The sequence below is a fragment of the Paroedura picta genome, chromosome 6 (genome assembly GCF_049243985.1).
Source record: "Paroedura picta isolate Pp20150507F chromosome 6, Ppicta_v3.0, whole genome shotgun sequence".
Taxonomy (NCBI): domain Eukaryota; kingdom Metazoa; phylum Chordata; class Lepidosauria; order Squamata; family Gekkonidae; genus Paroedura; species Paroedura picta.
Window position 1 is genome coordinate 84,422,591 of NC_135374.1, and position 19,790 is coordinate 84,442,380.

General features: G+C 41.6%; 2 protein-coding genes across 11 annotated transcripts in view; one reads left to right on the forward strand and one right to left on the reverse strand.

Moving 5' to 3' along the window:
• Positions 1-4,976, forward strand: part of PPP2R3B (protein phosphatase 2 regulatory subunit B''beta) — a 37,778-nt gene extending 32,802 nt beyond the window's left edge. For all 3 annotated transcript variants that reach the window (XM_077343373.1, XM_077343372.1, XM_077343374.1), the window contains 5 exons: positions 936-1,025; positions 1,288-1,463; positions 1,935-2,053; positions 2,160-2,266; positions 3,782-4,976. In XM_077343373.1, coding sequence (XP_077199488.1) covers positions 936-1,025; positions 1,288-1,463; positions 1,935-2,053; positions 2,160-2,266; positions 3,782-3,926 — 637 coding nt within the window. In that variant the 3' untranslated portion in view covers positions 3,927-4,976. The remainder of the gene's footprint in view (positions 1-935; positions 1,026-1,287; positions 1,464-1,934; positions 2,054-2,159; positions 2,267-3,781) is intronic.
• A 773-nt stretch (positions 4,977-5,749) lies between these two features.
• Positions 5,750-19,790, reverse strand: part of LOC143840180 (cohesin subunit SA-2-like) — a 61,626-nt gene continuing 47,585 nt past the window's right edge. For 7 of the 8 annotated variants that reach the window (XM_077343363.1, XM_077343370.1, XM_077343365.1 and 4 more), the window contains 12 exons: positions 18,876-18,963; positions 18,536-18,616; positions 17,825-17,917; positions 16,087-16,252; positions 15,614-15,765; positions 14,892-14,993; positions 10,935-11,086; positions 10,702-10,830; positions 9,616-9,803; positions 7,491-7,665; positions 7,050-7,122; positions 5,750-6,645 (listed from right to left, as the gene is read on the reverse strand). In XM_077343363.1, coding sequence (XP_077199478.1) covers positions 6,637-6,645; positions 7,050-7,122; positions 7,491-7,665; positions 9,616-9,803; positions 10,702-10,830; positions 10,935-11,086; positions 14,892-14,993; positions 15,614-15,765; positions 16,087-16,252; positions 17,825-17,917; positions 18,536-18,616; positions 18,876-18,963 — 1,408 coding nt within the window. In that variant the 3' untranslated portion in view covers positions 5,750-6,636. Of the gene's footprint in view, positions 6,646-7,049; positions 7,123-7,490; positions 7,666-9,615; positions 9,804-10,701; positions 10,831-10,934; positions 11,087-11,106; positions 11,676-14,891; positions 14,994-15,613; positions 15,766-16,086; positions 16,253-17,824; positions 17,918-18,535; positions 18,617-18,875; positions 18,964-19,790 lie in introns of those variants that run through there. The other variant, XM_077343371.1, reaches the window with a different exon arrangement.

Here is a 19,790-nt window from a genome sequence, read left to right on the forward strand (position 1 = left end):
TTTGTAAAGGAAAATTAACAAAACTTAAGACAAGTATGATACAATATAAAATTTCCAGTCTAGTTGTTCAGCAAAATTTTATGTTGCTCCATCCCAAAAAAAGGTCTAACAAGCCAGGCATGCCAGTTTTGAAGATTGATTATGTGGCCTGGCTCAAAATGGGGGCTTGCAAACTGCAATAACCCCAGATGTGGGTTAGGCGGGGGGGCCCGTATAGATGTTAGAGGTGTGACTCAAGAACTCAACAAACTGCCTAGTGGAAGAGCGTTGGGAATTCCATGAGAAGTGCTGTGGAAACTTTTAAGGTATGCTTAAATGCAGTATGCATTGTTGGATTTCATGATTTTACATAGTTGTATAAATACAATTCAATTCTGCATGCACACATACACACCACCATTCCATTTGCAACCTGAGCTCTTAACTGTTGCCATTACCGGGAGATAATATCTGTCTATTGACTATAGTTGGCACTGGGACCACCTAAAGAATTTGGGATTCCAATCCCATATTGTAGCTTATTGCACTAAGTACTACGTCACTTCCGCAGCCTCTTCCGCAGCCTTTTCATTTTCTTAGTAGAAAATCAATAGAGAAGTGGGGAGTAGTCCTTCTGGAAAAACTCCTGCAGCAGCAGCTGCAAAATCCACTCTGCTCTAAAGGTCATAGGGTGCCACAGGTCAATCACTGTTTTTTATCTTAACCTACCAACAAGGACGTTGTATCCTGCTTTTGCTCCAAAATCAGTCAGATAGTGTATGTGAGGCTGTCTGATTTTATTTTTACAAATAAATAGATAAAGCTCAGTAGTATTTTCAAAATTTGCTACTACATAACTTAGTTCTTAAAATGCTTATGAAAATATTGCTTACCTGTATGTTTTACTTCCCCCCCCTCAATTTCTTGTTTTTAAAAATTACCTGCATATGTCAAAGGGGCAAGAAAGCACAGAAGGACGGAAAAATCAGCTATGCAGATTTTGTATGGTTTTTAATATCTGAAGAAGACAAAAAAACAGCAACCAGGTAAGATGAATGTTTCTGACGAGTGTAACGCAGTTGGTTTATGTCAGATCGCAGAATCCTCTGCTGCTATCAAAGTTAAGCTATACTATTTTTAAAATAATAATTCACTTCTAATATAATGGATACATATATCAAGTAACAAAAACAACTTGTTTGAATTTCAAGGGCCAGATCAGTCCAAGCATGTATGCTGTGACTGGGTATTTGTTTTTCTATCTGGAACTGATACGATGATGCTAGATTATTTCATGACTTGTTTCAGCATTGAATACTGGTTTCGCTGCATGGACCTGGATGGGGATGGTGTACTGTCTATGTATGAGCTGCAGCACTTTTATGAAGAGCAGTGTCAAAAACTGGACAATATGGCTATCGAACCTCTGCCATTTGAAGACTGTCTTTGCCAGATGCTTGATCTTGTGAAACCAGAATGCAAAGGTGAATAGTTGTTTTGTATCTTCTCAACAGATCTAGAGAAATCTCTTTGGCAGCCAGAGAGAAGATAATAGAATCCATTGTATGTTTGTCACTTCTATGAAGTTACGTTGGTTAACTGTCCAGCCTATCCTATTTAAAAGGAGAAATTTTGAAACCGCCTGAAAATCAGCAGGACATTTAGTAGTTATAGTGAATCCAAAGCTTGGCAAAATGGGAACGTTTACCTTTTGCCTAAAGATTAGCAATGACTGTTCTGACACACTTTCTCTTGGGAGAATGTTGCAAGGAGAGGACACACTCCCCAGCTTCTAAAGGCAGGAGCTCATTTATAACTCCCACACCAGCAAGGTGCTCAGTTCCTTATTCAAGTGGTCCCTGTGACCCTGCAAGAAGTTGCAAAACCTGTAAGAAGCATGTGTTGTGTTTCCAAACCTGTCGTGTTTAAATCCTTATTTATATTCCTCCTTCCAGAAAAAATAACTCTTCGTGACTTAAAGAAGTGTAAGATGGCAAACGTGTTCTTTGATACCTTATTCAATATTGACAAATACTTAGATCATGAGCAGAAGGATCAGTTTTCTATATTGCGGGTAAGTGCTAATGAGGTGATGGTCAAAACTAACTTTACCTCATAATAAAGCTAATCAAACGGAGCAATGTTTAATATATATGTATATATATATATGATATCCATAGGGTGCTGAAAATGAAAACCAAGAAATGTCTGATTGGGAAAAATACGCTGCTGAAGAATATGATGTCTTGGTGGCCGAGGAAGCAGCTAGTGACCAGTGGAATGATTGGTAAGCATAGCTGGGCCCACAATCCCTTTAGATAGGTCTGGCGAAGTTGACCATATGACGGCCTGCAAAATGAAGGAGTGAACTGTCACTTTGTTGTGACTGTCTTTAAAATTACATACGGTCTGAATATATAGGACACTACAGGAACATGAAATTTCAATTAAAATTTACTTTGGTTAGCCATCTGTTATGTGCTAATTCCTTTTACGTTTTTGAAGCCTTATATATTTATCCTCTTAGTTGTTTTCTACTTAATTCTTTGTATTTATATATTTGCCATCATTGATGTATTGCATATTGTTCATAAATTTTCCATTGTGAGTTCAGGTGATGTTTTCAACTTGTATTGGACTAGGATCTGGGGAACACAGGTTCAAATCTCCACTCTACTATGGAAGCTCAAAGTGGAACAAATTGCTATGAATGCATTTAAAGGTCACCCAAGCACTAGAATGCCTGTGCCTTTTCATTCTGAGCCTTCACACTTATCAAAAGTGATATTTTCTATCCTCGAAGAAGCCACAAGATGCTGCAGGACTTGTGGGGCATCTAATTTCTTCTTTCCCTTTCCTGAAAGCCCCCAAAGCATCTTCCCACCCAACAGCCAACTGACCTGTATCTGCCCTCTCACCTTCAGTTGCTCCTTTCCCCCAGCAACCAGCATAGGGAAACTGTGGCACAGGTGTGTAGTGCCAGCTGCTGCTCCATGCCCGCTTGCATGGTAAGGAACCTTCAAGGACTTGCAGAGGAGACATATAACTTTCCCTATATATAACATATAACTCACAACAACCAACCCTGTGAGTTTGGTTAGGCTGAAATAATGTGATTTGCTTAACAATTACTTAGTGAGCTTTTGTGGCAGGCTGGTGATTTGAACTTGGGTTTCCTAACACTACTCTGAACCTGGCCAGACATAGGTGAGTCATTCAAGTGGGATGGTATCACATCAACCAGTGGCTGCTTCCATGGCTGGCCCCAGTGAGTGTGCCATCAAAGACCAAAGCACCCCTGAAAAGGATCCTGCCTCCCCTTCCACCTTTTACTGACAAAACCAGTCTGGGGAATGCTGGAAATTTCTTAAAGCTACAGATGCTCCTTTTATCATGGGGGGGGGGGGGTAATTACGTGGGTGTGCGTAATTTTTATGCAAAAATTGGGTGTTTTTCAGGGCTTGCCTGTTCACAGTTCCAGTTTTCATACTTAAGTGTCCTCAGATGGGGCTATACTTTATTAGAAAATATTTTCCCTCTAGAGGATACTGGGATTGAGATTTCTTCCCAGTCAAGCCAGTCACTTCTAAGCCTCCCCACAATTATACTGCTACCCTTATGATATCACAGTTATACCATGAGATAGGAAGATAGGGGGCCATACTAATGTATACATCAGGAATAGTATCGTTTGTGTGTGTTCTATTTTAGAAAATTCCTGCGGCTGATGCTCTTAACAGGCACCAGAAGCTGTGGCCCAAAGTATCTGCGGCCTAATTGAATTCCCATTTTGTTTTTCTAGTTATGAACCAGAGTTGAACCCCGGAGACCATCAAAAGACCAATGTGCTAAAATATCAGATGGAGAAAAGGCCTTTCTTTGACATGCCTTCTCATTTGGCAGATGTTGACTTGGATGAGTATGACTATGAAGAAGATTTTGAATAAATTGTGCTATCCAGTTTAAGCAAGAATGAATAAGGACTGTCTGCAGCAGGTCTGCTGAATCTGTGTAGAGCTTTGTTTCTGGAAGAAGAGCAAATGTAATTGTTTGGCTGCAAGATTAATATTTTAATCATTTAGATAATATTTTGAAAACAAAGAAGTTTGTATGGAATGACACCTTTTGTATTTATTCAAAGATTGTTTACTGTAAAGTACTTAAATTATTTATAGACTATTGTTCCTTTAAGGAATTGCAACATATCTTTGTGTTTAAAGTAAATTTTTGGGCTTGTTTGTTTTTATACAACACTAGAATTCTTCCTAATTTCTACTTGTATGTGTTACCTGAGGCCAGAAGTTGTTCCTCTTGCAGCCTCTTAGCAGAAGTCCAGTAACTGCCAAACTTCAAAGAGAAAGGGGTCACAGCCAGGACTTGAAGGTAGTGGCTAACTTCTCAAGCAAAGAGTATGTGTGGCAAAGTATGACATGCTCTGAAACAACCTGTTCTTTTACTGTCTTTCTCCTCTCTAACTCCTTTTTCATTTTGTTTGCGTGGCGCCCATTACAAAACTAGCTTTTATCTCTCACACAAACTGCAGTGGATACTTTTATTCCCATGTCAAAGGAACCAATTTTTAAACACTATGTAAGTTTTACTTGATCTGTTACATGCACTAACCTTGTAATGGGCATTGAGTGTGTTTCTTCAATGGTTAGCTATTGACACATTCCATGAATTTTCATACCAATGTTGTCAGAGCAGCTGAACAGTTTGATGCTTTGCTTGCTTGTGTAAGGTGAGAGAACACTTCCTGGACAAGCTAGATGTTGCTACTCCAGTTTTTTGAAAAATCATAATGGTTTGTAGTGCCTTAATTATCCCCATATTCACCTGAGAAACTGAATATAAAGCATTTAAAGCAAAACTCTTGCTGTTAGGTTTTCATGTAAAGAAGAAAAACAGGTGTAAGTTATTTTGGTTGCAGTGCAGATCTCTTACACATTTAAAATATCATGTTGGTATTTTCAAATAAAGTTTTTTCATAAATATAATCAATCTGTCTCTTCGGTATTGACTACAGCAAGTCTGCTTTCAAAATACCTTTGCCCCAGAATACAAAAGAAATGGGTTTGATTATTAGAATAATGACTTAGAGAATTGTGTCTACTGATGTCATGCCAATCCCTTTTAAAGAATACTAGAGTTGGATAAGTAGCTCTGTATAGTAATATCAGAGGAGAAGTCTGTGGATATTGAATCCTGTTCTGCCACTCTTAAGTTGTAATGGCTAGACAATGATTTGTGTGGGTTATTCACTTGGATTCCATGATTATTCTAGCAGGCCCAAGGGGCAGAAGGAATGTCTCCTTGATACAGCTTTTATTTTTCCTGCTAGAGAAAACCGAAGCACCTTCTGTGTTTATTTGAATACAGCAATCTGTGCCCTAGAGCCCTTTCCCAACTAGTAAGAATTGACACAGCTCTTCTGTAGCAATAAAAATATGCAGGAGGTCCTTCCATGAACTCTTGCCGAAACACAGGGCAAGCCTTACAATGAAATTAGGTGCTAGCCTCATGGGATAGATTATGACGAGTGGCAGTCCCATGACCTGCAGTATGCAATATTTCTTCTCTTGTCACCTAGGCCTCTTGAAACCGTGCAGCAAGCCATGCATGTCTAGCAGGGCTCCAGAGCTCTTGTGGCTGCAGGGGTTCAAGGTAGTACCCACAGCTGACCGAATACCTCCCCCAGAGCCTATGTTTGTTTTGTGGCACTTTCCTTTTTAGGTTCTTCTCATGCTAATCAGGGACACATTCAGCCAAATGAAATCTGCCACTCATTTTATTTTGCAAACACATTAATATAAAAATATGAAACAATTATTTTACAGGATTTGCAATAATAACGGATCCCTAATGGCAAACTCCACTCTGATGTCAACATTAAAGATTATAATGATGCATATATGAAACTGGAAGTAGAAAATGGGTACTCTGACAAGTTCTTAGAAGTTTTTTTTTTTTTACATACACGCAACCCAGAACTTCCTTCTGTTTCACATCCATCACCTTGTTCTTTTAACAAGATGGTGGAAATATGCTTGCAAAGAAGAAGACTTGGTTTTTATACCCTGCTTTTTATTAACAGAAGGTGTCTCAAAGCGGCTTACGATCACCTTCCCCTCCTCTCGACAGACACCTTTGTGAGGCAGGTGGGGCTGAGAGAGCCCTGGCAGGACCGCTCTGTGAAAACAGCACTATCAGAGCTGTAACGATCCCAAGTTGGCTGCATGTAGAGGAGCAGGGAATCAACCCTGTCTCACCAGATTACAAGATGCCGCTCTTAACTATTCCACCAAGCTGGCCCTCCAGGGTATACATGCCTTTTTTTCATTTGCATAGCAGAGTAAAATTATTGTATGGCTGGGTTTTGTGGTTTTGTCTATACATCAATATACTAACTAGATTTTGGACAGAAAATACTTCTTTTTCAAAACTTTTAATGTAAAGTCACATAATACAAAACAAATGGTGAAGACAAGTTTTAACACTGGGTGAAGTTATCATCGTGGTCAATTTCGTAGTCTTTTCCAGATATCAGATTAGCTGGGAGCATGACTTGATGTCCCAAGATAAGAACGATCACTTCTTGTCCTTTTCATTTTCATTAAATCAGCAGAGTAAAAGTTTGTGACCAACTGTCTTGGAATCTCATGTGTCCTGTATATGAACAAATGTTATATTTATCCACTTGCCAATTAAGTTATCTGGGCTAGACTTACAGCTTTAACAGGTCCTGGAGGCTTCTGAGCTGTTCAGTAGCAGTTACAGAAGTGAAACCCTATCCCAAGGGATTCAGCATAGAATGGATTACTTAAAGCAGGCCTTGAAAAAAGCTGGTCACCAGGGCAATTTCATAATTCTGTTTAGTGCCTGCTCAATATTATGGTGTTTCAATGATATCGTTTTTACTTTTGGGTCACCTTGAACAGGTCGCTGAAAAGGCAGCCCAAGTTCTCTGAACCAGGCAAACTGGTCTTATAAGAGTAATAGCAATTCCTTCTTCCTCTGTATGAGCATATTACACAAGATACTCAAAAGCCCCCAAATAAAGCCATCCTTACCTGGTCAGCACCAACAACATCAACATCAATATCTTCTGATGGAATTGCCTCAACTTTGATTACAGCTTGGCAACTAAAATGAGAGGCATATATTTCAGCTGTTCACGTTTTAGTATCCCCCATAATTTTTTTTAAAAATCAAGGTTTTTTTTATGTTAAAGCTGATAGACTATACGGATGCAATAATACTTAGTATTTGTATCCTACTTGTAGCATTTTTCAGTCATTGTCCTTCAACAGCAGGGCCCAGATCAAACTGTTTTTGAAATGTGCTCAGGTTTATTACATGGGGTGATGGGGCCTGTTTACAAATCCCAAACTGTTGTCCCCCTATTAGAGAATTGGGGTAAATGTGTGACTTTGAATGTAGGCCATATCTATACTTTTCAAGTGTCTCCAAAACTACCAGGGACTCTATACATGACCTAGGCCTTTTCTCACCTATTTTTTCTCTTCAGATACGCAGGAGCGAGCAGTGGGGGACATTCTTGGAAACAACCGTTGTGAGATTTTAGCCTTTTCCTGCTCTTTGGTGCCAAGGAAGGAAGATGACCTGAGTAATGGATATCTGAAGTTCTGTTTGTAGTCTTAGTATGATCGGATTTCTGCAAACTTTCTGAAAGAGATAATTAAGGATATCTTCAGTATTGGTTCATGTACCTGTTGCCCAGTACAAGAGACTGGAGCCAGTATGGGCTTAGAATGCTTATATTCTAGGTAAGCACATCTCAAGAGACATTGGTTAGGATCTAACTATGCATTACATTTCTCCCCAGGACATCACTGTGTGGGACTGAGATTTGTATTCTGGAATACCACCCATCCAAGGCGCAGATGGGCCCAATTCACAGCAGGACTATGGCATGTGAGAAGAAGGAACAGGCTCCCACAGATGCCCCCCCCCTAAGTGGAGAGACAAGGAAATTACCCCTCTCTTTTCTCCTACCCCCAACACACTGTGGGGAGACAGAAAAACAGTGTTCGGCCTCCTTGACCTCCAACTGCAATGAGAAGACGCCCACCTTCTTGTTTTTTCCCATCATCCAAGGCTTGGCTAAGGTAATGATAGAACATCCTCCCCACTCCCAGCAGGCAGGAGGAAAGAGGCTTCCCACTAATCATGCACAAGAGCCATGGCACACCATGGAGGCAGCCAGGGGAAGGGCAAGAGAGCTAAGCAGCGTTTTTCTACTACTGGTGCCCTAGACAAAATTGCCTTGGGCTATCCAGGCTGCCCCTGCAACCATCCACATATGTGGATCCCCCATCAAAGCAAACAGCAGCAACCCAAGATCAATTCAGGAAAGCTCTGCAGGAATAAGAGGGTCTAGGTTCCTGCAGGCCCATTCTGAATTAGGCCCATATACACCAAAGGACCAGGGAAATTCAAGAATGCTTCTTTCATCTCAACCCAGCCTGTAGACCAATGGTTCTCAACCTTCTTAATGCCGCGACCCTTTAATACAGTTCCCCATGTTGTGGTGACCCCAACCCTAAAATTATGCAAGTGTTTGACCCCCAAAGGGGTCCCGACCCCCAGGTTGAGAACCCCTGCTGTAGACCATCATGAGGGAAACGTGTAACATGTAGGTAGCAGCCAACTTTTCACAATGCACTCCTCGTACCACACTGAACAGCACCCTTCCCCCAGCCCATCACACATTCCAATAGATGTTTTTGAGAGTTCAGGAAATACGGCAGAAAAAAGAATGGCCTAGAAGTACTTTGGTGTATGGATCTGTAAATCCAAGCCATGATAAGCAACTCATTCAATGTAAAAGTTCATTAATTTTTATATGCCTAATAGTACAGATTTCAATGAAAGACACATCTACTCCCATCCTCTCACATATTGCAAATTGTAATATGACTCTCTCCTGTAGCCTTTACTTTGAAAACAATCCAACCCCCCACTGCCTGTTATCACTATGCTTGTATCTTTGACTGAGCTTGCTCTTGTTTTCATACTGGTAATGTCTGGGCTGGACCATTTGCATCTCTAGGCTCGTGCAACTTAAAACCTCCATGGAAAAAAAATCCCTCCACATGGAGAGCTAGCATCTCAAAGGAGGCTAAATCCTTTCAGTTTTTCTGTGTAGAAGAATTTCCTTTAGTATGGAGAATCTCAGTCATGTGTGGTCTTACCCGTAGACTAATAACTGGGGTCACCAATTTCATTCTTTAATGAGAGCTACTTCTGAGTAATGAAAAATAGCCTGAACAATCCCACCCACTCCAGCACACTACAATGTTCTGTCCTAGAAACAGAAGGAATCCGAAGAGCACCAGAATCTACGTTATCAGCAAAGCAGCACAGGAGAAACTCTTAAGATGTGAAAGTTTTGGGGAGGGATGGACCAAGAACCCTACAACAGATCTTTTTGTGATCTCTGCCTGGATCTTCTAAGGGATGCACAAGTGACCCTGCAGCAACCAACAAAGTACGTGTTGGTGAGGCCGATGATAATGATGAGGGGTGGCCAAACATATTAAGGAATTATTGTCAGTGCCATGAAAATATACATCCACATAGGTAATCAAACACAAAATAGTCAGACTGGTTTACCTTCAGAAAATTTCCTTTTAAATGGTGTCTTAGGAACACTCACGGGCCGCCACTCGTTGAAGCTGCTGGCAGCAGAACCCTCTTCTTCTTCACTGGCCAGCAAAGAGGTCCTGTACCAGCCCAAGGAGTGCCAGGAATCTGCTCTAGAAAGTGATGGATCAGGTACATACCTCAGCAAGTAACTGTACCTGGACACAGAAAGAGAGAATACATGCAACTGAAAGATCAGGTGCTTTTCCCTGACAGTTCCCACAAAAATTGCTAAGATTTGCTCTAGTTCACGATCAAGAGAACCCATCCATCAACAGACAAGCCATTTAGGAAAAATTGGCAAACTTTCAAAATGCCCATAACTAAGACATTTAGTCCAGGGTTCAAAAGTGATAACTTACTACAGTATCTTATTGTGGTGAGAAGTATCGTGTCACAGCAATCACGTAGGGGTCTCCAGGCAAGACACAAACAGAGGTGGGCTTGCTGTCACCTCCTTTGGTTCAAGTAATCCTTCCTGGCCTTCCATGCACTAACCATGGCTGACCCTGCTTAGTTTTGAGACCAGGCTAACCAGTACAGGGCATATATTATTGTGGTAGTATTCAAACCAGTTCCCCCTCCAAGAACTAGTAATGATTAATTCCGAAGAGCTACAGCAGCGCCTTGTCATAACAGCTGCCCATCAGCATGTGGGGCCAATTGCCATACTGCTGTGTTCCAACACCTTTCCACATTGTATAATGTAAAACCACCAGAGGAACATGCAAAGAGTGTTTGCGTTATATATACCAGCGGCAGAATGTTCTAAATCAAGCCACGGGGAACTCTCTGCAGTTTGTCTCCTCTGCTACAGGATAGGGAAGCAGGACAGAAACAGCTGTCTCTGGAGGAATCCTGCACTGTCATTCACTCCATCCAAGCAGAAACATGCACATGACAAAATGGTAAGCAGGAGCTGTACTAATGCCCATTTACACCTTTCCTTTACCTTTTGCCCTCTTTCGATACCACAGAGACTTCTATCCTGGCCCAGCACTGAAGAGTATTGATTCCCCCTGCTTGAAGCAATGAACGCCCGCTACTGAAACTTACACAAGTCTTTTGTCAGGCTTGAGAAGCTTATTGGAGAATTCACTGAGGATGATCAGGAAGTTTAGATTGGGAGGCAGGCCTTTCCCTTCCACTCCAGCTGCTCCTTGAAAGGCAAATTCAATACCTTCTCTTTTAGCAGAGGCAAAGAAGAAAGGCAAAGAGAAAATGAAGGCTTATAATGAAGATAACGGACCAATGGAATGGCAAAAGGACAGCATATACTTGGGACATACTTGTGTATCATGGCTACAGATTCCCGAGTTTTCACTTGGTCCCAACCAAATGTCAAGGAAAAGCGGCGTGCAAGTTCTTTAATGTTGTTAAAGGAGGCAGAGGAAGTGTCCGTGCTGCCGCCGTCCTGGCTTCCAACATGCTTCTGAAACAGCTGCAAACCACAGACATGACATACAATTTTCCAAGCAATAAAAAAGCCCTAGGAGGACATACTTGTCATACAACTGGTAAATCCTTTGAACAGGATGCTGCTAAGCATACCCTTATCCAGGAATCTGGTTATATATTTTAAGAATCTCACCAAGCTGAACAAGCATCTGAGCACTGCAGCTGCAAATCAGTGGGAGGGAAGGTCAAAATACATGCAAAGCTTGATTAAGACACTGACACTCCAAACTTCTCAGTTGCTGCAAGGACAAGAAACCCTCTCAGTGCTCCCTAAGATAAAGAGATCAGGGGATGTCTTCCTTCAGATATGTACAGAATAGTCTTCTACATTAGACATATCTGAAAGCATGTCACGTGTAGAGGGCCAGTGATTGTCTAGTGGTTAGAGAACTAAGCCCTTGGGAGATCTGGGTTCAAATCCATACTGAGCCATGGTCACTGTATGACCTTGTACAATCATTCCTTCTTAGCTTAACTCGCCTCACAGGATCATGGTGAAGCAGGAATAATCTCTGTAGGCTGCTCCGAGTTCCTTGGAAGAACAGCAGCATTAAAATGTAGTGTACAACTACCTGCAATAAAAACATGCACATATAATAAAATGCATGTACTAAAACCTTGATTACTCTAGATAAAGAAGGCTGAGGCAAACAAATCTACAGAATATTGGATCTTTGTAAATACTCATATGGAACCCAACCAGACTGTAAGCAGCTGAGGGAGGAGAGGAGTGAGACTGGACAGAAACAGCAAGCACCAAAGCTAAATCCACACACACGTCCCTAATTTGGTTCTCCACTGCAAGCCGAAAAACCATGTTGGCAGCCAATGATATGCAGTTGTGTGATCAGCTTAGAGAGAACTCTTCCTGCTTCTTTGGGCATCAATGCGAGAGAAGTACATATATAACCCTATCAAATAGTAAACACAGTCAGTTCTGCTAATCATGAAAGCAGCAAATACAAAACCACAGATAAGGAAAAGACAATCCCTGGTGGGACCTGAACGTGCCAGAGGAGGCAAAGGATGTTGAGAGTGGCAAAGAGTCAGCTAGAAGGCAGAAGATGTAGGGGGTTCTCCACTGGCTTTCTCAAACCCTTGTGCACTTATAGAATTCTGGAAGGTGGAGGAATTTGGAATGTATAGATCTGCTTGTCTCTCCCTACCCTCTGGTGTTTTTTTGCAGCCCCTCATTCTTACGTTTCTTTTCATCTATCTCTTGACAATTTTTTCCAGATTCACCCTGATAAGCCCTGAAGTGGGACCCTAGGAGATGAAAAGTTTCTGTTACAATAAATCTGTCTTCAAGGAGTCCGAGGACTCCTTTTGTGTTGCATCAGACTAACAGAGAGAGCACTTTACACTGTGTCTACCATCGCTGCTTATCTCTCAGTAAACACTGCAAATGCGTGGAGGTGAAAAATGCATCCATATATGCATGGGGAGCCAGGTATGGCACCAGTTCCCAAGTTCATATCTGCTGTGAAAGCATTTGCCACGTAAAGAGTGAGTTAGCTCTTAAACAGCAAAGCCCATGCCAAGATGAGTTCAGTAACTGGCCCATGACTATGGACTTCATCGGGTGTACCTTCAAGTGAGTCCAAGCTCCAGCTTGTGCTTGGAAACACTTCAAGACCTTGCTATCTTGGGAACAGCTTCATAGTCTAGATAAGACATCTACAGAGAAGAAAGCTTTCACAATTTGATTGGTTTGGGGAGTTAGGTAAGAAGCATGAATTAACTAAAGCAATTAAGTGAGCCAATATTTATTCAGTGTCTCAGCAACACCACCTGCCTAGCTAGTCACCCAAGGACAGGCAGAAAAAAGCAAAGTAACATGCCTGCTCCATTTTTATGAACAAATTGGTCAGGTGGGTTTAGCATGCTTTGATCTGCAAGCTTTCAAGGTCAACCAACACCCACAACTGGGCTGGTTGCCTATGTGATATGTAAACATAGACTTCTGGCTATATGAGCAGAGCGCAGCTCACAAAATGCTGCTGAGCCTCTTCTTATCTCATATTTCAGGGGATGGGTCACGGATCTTCCTAAGCTCTTGACAACGTGTGTGAAATCCACTGGACTCACATATCAGCCATCCAAAGGGGCATGTGCTGAATGAAGCTCGGGGGGTGACATGAAAGCTTGCTGAACTGATCACAAGATAGACTAGCTGTGTATAGTAAATATTGCATTCATTGCTGCTTCCTGGGATGGGCAGCTGAATCAAAGCTGCACCAGCCAGGCCTCTGGGGCCCAGTCTGAGGTAGTAAGATTGAATCTGGGCTGGCAATGTTTTTCTGACACCCTCCCATGCCTCCACACGGAAAATGAGAATCTACTTTCTATGTGAAGGGATTTGCTCTTTGTAGAAGCAGACAGCACATTTCATGACAGAACCATGACTGCATGTCTCAATGTCTCAGGCTGATCCTGCATTGAGCAGGGGGTTGGACTAGATGGCCTGTATGGCCCTTCCAACTCTATGATTCTGTGATTCTATGAATCTAATGTCATATTTAAAACATTCAGAAGGATTTCAGGGTGAACCTTGATTTGAATTAGGGCCTTGGAGTTGGGGGAAGAAGATATTAATACCCCCCCCCCAATTTCATGCCCTTAACAGAAATAGCCCCCCATCCCAGGCAACTGTTAAGGGTAGCATGTTTGCGCTACCATGGCTAATATAATGGGGACAGTTAAGTCCCCTTCTAGTCCCAATCCACATCACCCACCTCATGGCTGCTTTTAAAGCTAGTTAGGTGTAGTGGTTAGGAGTGCGGACTTCTATTCTGGCATGCCAGGTTCGATTCTGCACTTCCCCACATGCAACCAACTGGGTAACCTTGGGCTCGCCATGGCACTGATAAAATTGTTCTGACCGAGCAGTGATATCAGGGTTCTCTCAGCATCACCCACCCCACAGGGTGTCTGTTGTGGGGAGAGGCATGGGAAGGCAACTGAAAGCCGCTTTGAGCCTCCTTCGGGTAGGGAAAAGCGCCATATAAGAACCAACTCTTCTCTTCTTCTTCTAAATTATAGACAAATAATGTCAGGAGATGCAATCCCAAGAATTCCACACTGTAAGCTGGCTGTGAGACCTAGATAGAAGACAGCTAGAGAACTTGGCCACAAGGGAAAGGAGTGAATACATCATATTAACTAGTTTGTATCCAAATATCAAAGCATGAGAAGCACACTGTTTCCCTGAAGCTCCTTCTGAATTCCAGAAAGATAATTCCCAGGAATCATGTAGAAGAACAGACATGTGAGTTGTGTGTTGTGTGTAGCAGGCTGGAATGAGCAAGGACAAGAGGATTAAATCATTACCTTCCCCTCAATAGAGAGATGGTTGCCAAAAAAGAAGGATGAGCAATTTCACCCTCTTGGCCCTTCTCAATCCAGTGCCCCAATCCTCTCCAGTTGTTCATACACACACACACACACACACACACACACACACACACACACTACTATTCCAAAAGTGCTTTTTCTGGAGTTCAAAAGGGGATGTGAACATTGAGAAGAACACAGGAAAGCTCTGCAGTGCACACAATGAAGGCTGGATACAGACCTGGGGACAACCATTTGTCTTGTTTCTAGTGAAAACTGAGATGACACACTACATTCCATGCAAACAAGACATAAACAGCCAGGCAGAAACAATACAGTAAAGCATCACATTTTGCATTTGGGGGGAGGAATCAGAATTCCATTTTCTGGCTACCCAAAATACTTTTATAACCATATAACCATAACAAGGTTCCTTAGAAAGATAATAATCTCACCTGCTGTAAACTGAGGATCAACGTCTTTGCACTTTGGATTTTGTCATTGTGCCTGGTCCGGCTCAAGGTTTCTTTAATTATATCTCCAAAATCATTATAAGCCTGTTAAAGGGCAAGGGAGAAAAGGTATTATCTCATGCCAAAAGACAGCAATATCCATGAATACAACATTCAAAATGACAACATTTAATGACAAGTAACAAAATATGTATGGCTACTTATAAGGACAATAATGCCGAAGTAGTTTCTAACAGGCTTACACAGGGCACTGGTATCAGAGGCATGGTATTAAAAGGCTTTTGCATTTTTATTTGACCATATGCAAAGTGATTATTAATTATCTGACTTCCACAGCATGGGAGCTCTTGTGCTCATTTCCACACAGTTCAATATTGTTGCCCATGTATCCTAAAAATCTATGGAACAGGACTGACCGAGATTATCCTCAGTTTTGGATTGGGCACGCATTAATATGCTGATGACACCCAGTTGAACATCACATTAAATAAGCCTCCAGAAGCAGCTGGACATTGAACACACGATCTATTCATCCGTACCAATCACAAGTCACGTACAAGATATAACTGAGTATTCATAAGGCTGAATGGCTGTGCGTACAATCACTTATCCCAAGGCTGAATGGCTGTGCATACAATCACTTATCCCATAGAAATCTATTTTACAGCATTTGGTAGACTGCATGATTAGGATTCTTAATTTACCTTCATATAATGCTTATAGATTTCAGCAGCTGCAGTCATCTCAATAACATTATGGATGATTAACTTGCAATAAGCTGCAAGGAGGCATCGCTTCATTTGCAAGATATCCAGTTTCTGGCCATCCTTTTTCCTCTCCTCTTCTTCTGCCAAGTCTATGGTAAAAATTTTGGTTATGGGTCACATTAACGTGTCATGTTAAAATATAATCTTACCCTGAAAAAGAACAGGACCCGTTTCTTTGCCTTTTGAGATCACAAGAGTGTTATGATGGTGCTGCTAACTACTCACTTGCTACTTCCACCAACACAGATCAATAAAAACAAGGCCAAATGAATGTTGAGGAGGCTTTAATGTATCAACAGCTGGGAAACTAATCCAGTTATATACCTTGATGGGGGCGGATAGAGATCAATGCTGTAAACTGCAGAGAACAGCAAAGCACGGCTACTTTCCTGTTGAAAAATATTGCTGACCTTTGGCTTTGTCTTCTTCCTCTGTGAAAATGTGATCCTGAATAAACAGCAGCAGTTTGGACTGAAGAGTCTCACCGGGAAAATATTCTAGAACCCCAAGAGTTCCATCATCACTTGTAGCTTGATGACTCACAATCATCAGAAAGTCACAAAGTACCAGGAAAGCCTACAGTGACGGGCAACAAAAAGAATTGAGGCATATGAAAGATAATATACAATTCATAATAGATGCAATTGAATTTGGGAACAAGAAAAGAAAGAACACAGCATTTTCATTTTTGGACGCAGAGAAAGCGTTTGATAATTTAATATGGCTTTTTCTACTGCATCTGCTTCCAGAGGTGGCCCTGAAATCTGGAACTGGATGCAAGGTATATGCTCCAATCAAATTATCTTACCAATTGGCAGGCCTGGTTTGGATTGTGCATTGGAGTAAAAAACCAAGAAAAAGAATTAGTAAAGCTTGAATCAGCAAGCCTTTGTCATTGGGTCCCTCCCAAAAGACATTTTGTGACCCTTAGTGACCACAGGTGATAGAGACTTATGCTTGTGCTTGTTAAGCAAAGTACTAAAGAGGAATGGGCCAGTGACCTTTTCTCAGCCCCAGGGTGGTTGTTGTAAGGATAAAATGGATGGAGAACAATGTTGGAAGTGCACCAGGCCCCCACTGAGGAGCAAAGTGTGATATAAATATCTAAATAAACAAATACTATAGTCGTGTTAATCCCAGGAACTGGGCTATGAGAGTGCAGTTTTGTAATGATGCCCTGTTCATGTCTACTTCTTTGTTGCTATGCACTCTTCTCCACACCCAGCAACCTGCTTCTCTGCTTCATAAAGACCGAGGATGAATCCACACATGCAGCAGAATAAGGGGCTAGAAAGACAATGCCACTTTAGATCTCAGATAGGCCTACCCTTTTTAACTGAGATGCTCACATTTAAAAAATGAAGGTAACTTAAAAGCACACTGAGAAGAAAGATCCTAGCCCAACTTTTTACCTCCTGTGCTAATTTTCTATTTGTAGGATTTCTTGTTGCTTTTGCTCAAGAAAGCATTCGAAAATATGATCCCAACCCCAAGAAAGCATTCGAAAACATGATCCCATCCCTGCCGGTTGGTCTGAAGTGGTTCAGTCCTTTCTGCCACCTCCGCATGGAAACATAACAAAATAGAAATAAATAAATAAATAAATAAATATAACCTCCCTGATTATAGTCTCCCAAAGCATGCCTTTTTTGTATGTATACACAACACTTATCTCCATACAGAATATTATTATTATTATTATTATTATTATTATTATTATTATTATTATTAGATTTATTTCCCGCCTCTCCCGACAGGCTCAAGGTGGGTCACAACAACTAACCCCATTAAAATTCTCATTAAAACATCAATCTACTAACATGACGGCTAAAAATCCCATCCCTCCCCCAATTATTAAAGAGGTGAAGAGGAAAGGATAGGGGAGTAGCGTACACTCCAACTCCTAAAGGGGGAGCGATGTCCCTGATTCGCTGACCCCAGCCCCAACCATAGACCTGGTGGAAGAGCTCCGTTTTACAGGCCCTGCGGAAAGCTGACAAATCCCGCAGGGCCCGCAGATCACCCGGGAGCTCATTCCACCAGGTAGGGGCCAGGACTGAAAAAGCCCTGGCTCTGGTCGAGGCTAGGCGCACTTCCTTCGCGCCTGAATCTGAACAGAAAAGTAAAATTAAAGTGTTTGCAAAATACCTTCTCACGAACTTCTCTGTTGCTGTGGCTGAAGTAGCAGGAGCAAATATGGCAGTAATGCCTCAGATGTGTTTTCAGAACAAAGAGCTTTTCCTTTAAAAGAGGACGGGAGAAGAATCAAATAGCCGCACAGAATACGTCGTATAACTATTATTCTTAGTAAAAACAGGTACTTTAAACAAATGGTTCTCTCAAAGTGCAAATAAAATAAAGCAAGCCTTCCCAAATGAAGAAAGGCTGCAGGGAGATCTCTGTAAAACCATATGAAACAGCACAATTTAATTCCTCTGTCCACCCACCCCATCCTTGAATTCCATGTACATACTCTATTCCTTGAGAGTATTTTTTGCTTCCGATAGGGATGAGGCCTAGGGGGTCAACAGTTTACCATTGGTCTGAACGTGCTAATAGTTACATAAGGTGGGTCCATTAGGAAGGCTTCCACCATCTAAGATTGGTTTTTCATGTATTGCCAGGACCTGAAAGAAAATAGGCAACTGTGTTTTCTTCCCACAGATCAAACATTTTCTGGAGACTGAGCTTATGATAAGATGTGCAAGGCCTTGTTTCATATGTCGTATTCTGATCTCTTGCTTCCAATGTGAGGCACTCATGTGTCTGCAAACCCTACGGCTTTGGAGGCTCCAAAGCTAGCCAACAAATATGAACAGAAAGGAGGTTTGACAAACTTTTTCTGCATCAAGAGCTAACCTTGGAAGGCGGCTTCTTTGCCACAGAAGTTAGCTGCCAGAGAAGTGCAAAATAAGCACACTGTAAAGCAGGCAAAATAATCTGTGAAATAAAAATAAAGACAGGGTCCTCATCATACAATTATATAAACATGTGAATCACAAAGGTTTAGTTTGGCAATCTCAATTATGCAGAACCAAGAATGCAACCACCTACCCACCCACCCCAGCAGCAAAAAAAAAAAAAATTAATTATGCACATACAGCTAAATGTGGTCTCGTGTAATTTTTTAGGATGCTTGAAACAAGGAATGTTTTGGAAAGCTGGAATACTTTCTGTTTTAAAACAATATTACAGTTACCTGAACAGATAAGCGACTGTGTTCCACCTCAAAAACAAGCAGCTCAGACATCTTGCCGTAGAGATTCCACTTGGAGAGATCATGGGCACTAAAGTCCAAAAGGAAAGGAAGTGTTACTATGGGGACTTCCAAGCAGCCATGGCAAAAAAGTTCTCCAAGAAAAAAAAAAAGCGCCAAACTTTCATTTGTTCCTTATAAAAAATGTTAAATCAAGAAAATTGGAAGGAGAGAGGCTCTTAATCTTCATTATGAAATGTGGGTTTAATCAGATGACATTTTTTTAAATTATCTCGGGAAAGTAAATATGAAATAGATCAATTTAATAATAGGTAATGGATACACCCAGTGAGCCCAATCTTATGAGATCTTGGAAGTTAAGCAGGGTCAGCCCTGCTTACTACTTGGATGAGCGATTCCCCCTCCCCAAGAAAGTCTAGCCTCTGGGAAACCATCCAACTCTGCTGATCTTGGGGCTCAGTGGTCAAACACATGCTTTCATTTAGAACAGGGGTAGTCAAACTGCAGCCCACCAGATGTCCATGGAGTACCATTCCCATGAGTCCCTGCCAGCATTTGGATCAAACCCTAGTATCTACAGTTAAAGGATTCCAGAAAGCAGATGCTGAGGAACGTCTTTTTCTGTCTGATACCCTGGGGAGCCACTGCGAACCAGCTGGACCAAGGGTCTGAGACAGTATAAGGCAGCTTTATAAGCTCACCTTATCAATATAGAGGCAAAAGTATTGGTTCAGGAAGCCCAGTGCCATGTTGACATACAAAGTGATTTCAGCCTCCGTACAATGGATCACTAAGAAGCTCCTTGCACAATGAAAACCAACATTTCAGAGAACCCAATTCTTATGCGATAATGCATAACTAATACTCAATGCCTGCTCAACCTTTTCTCTCCAAGGC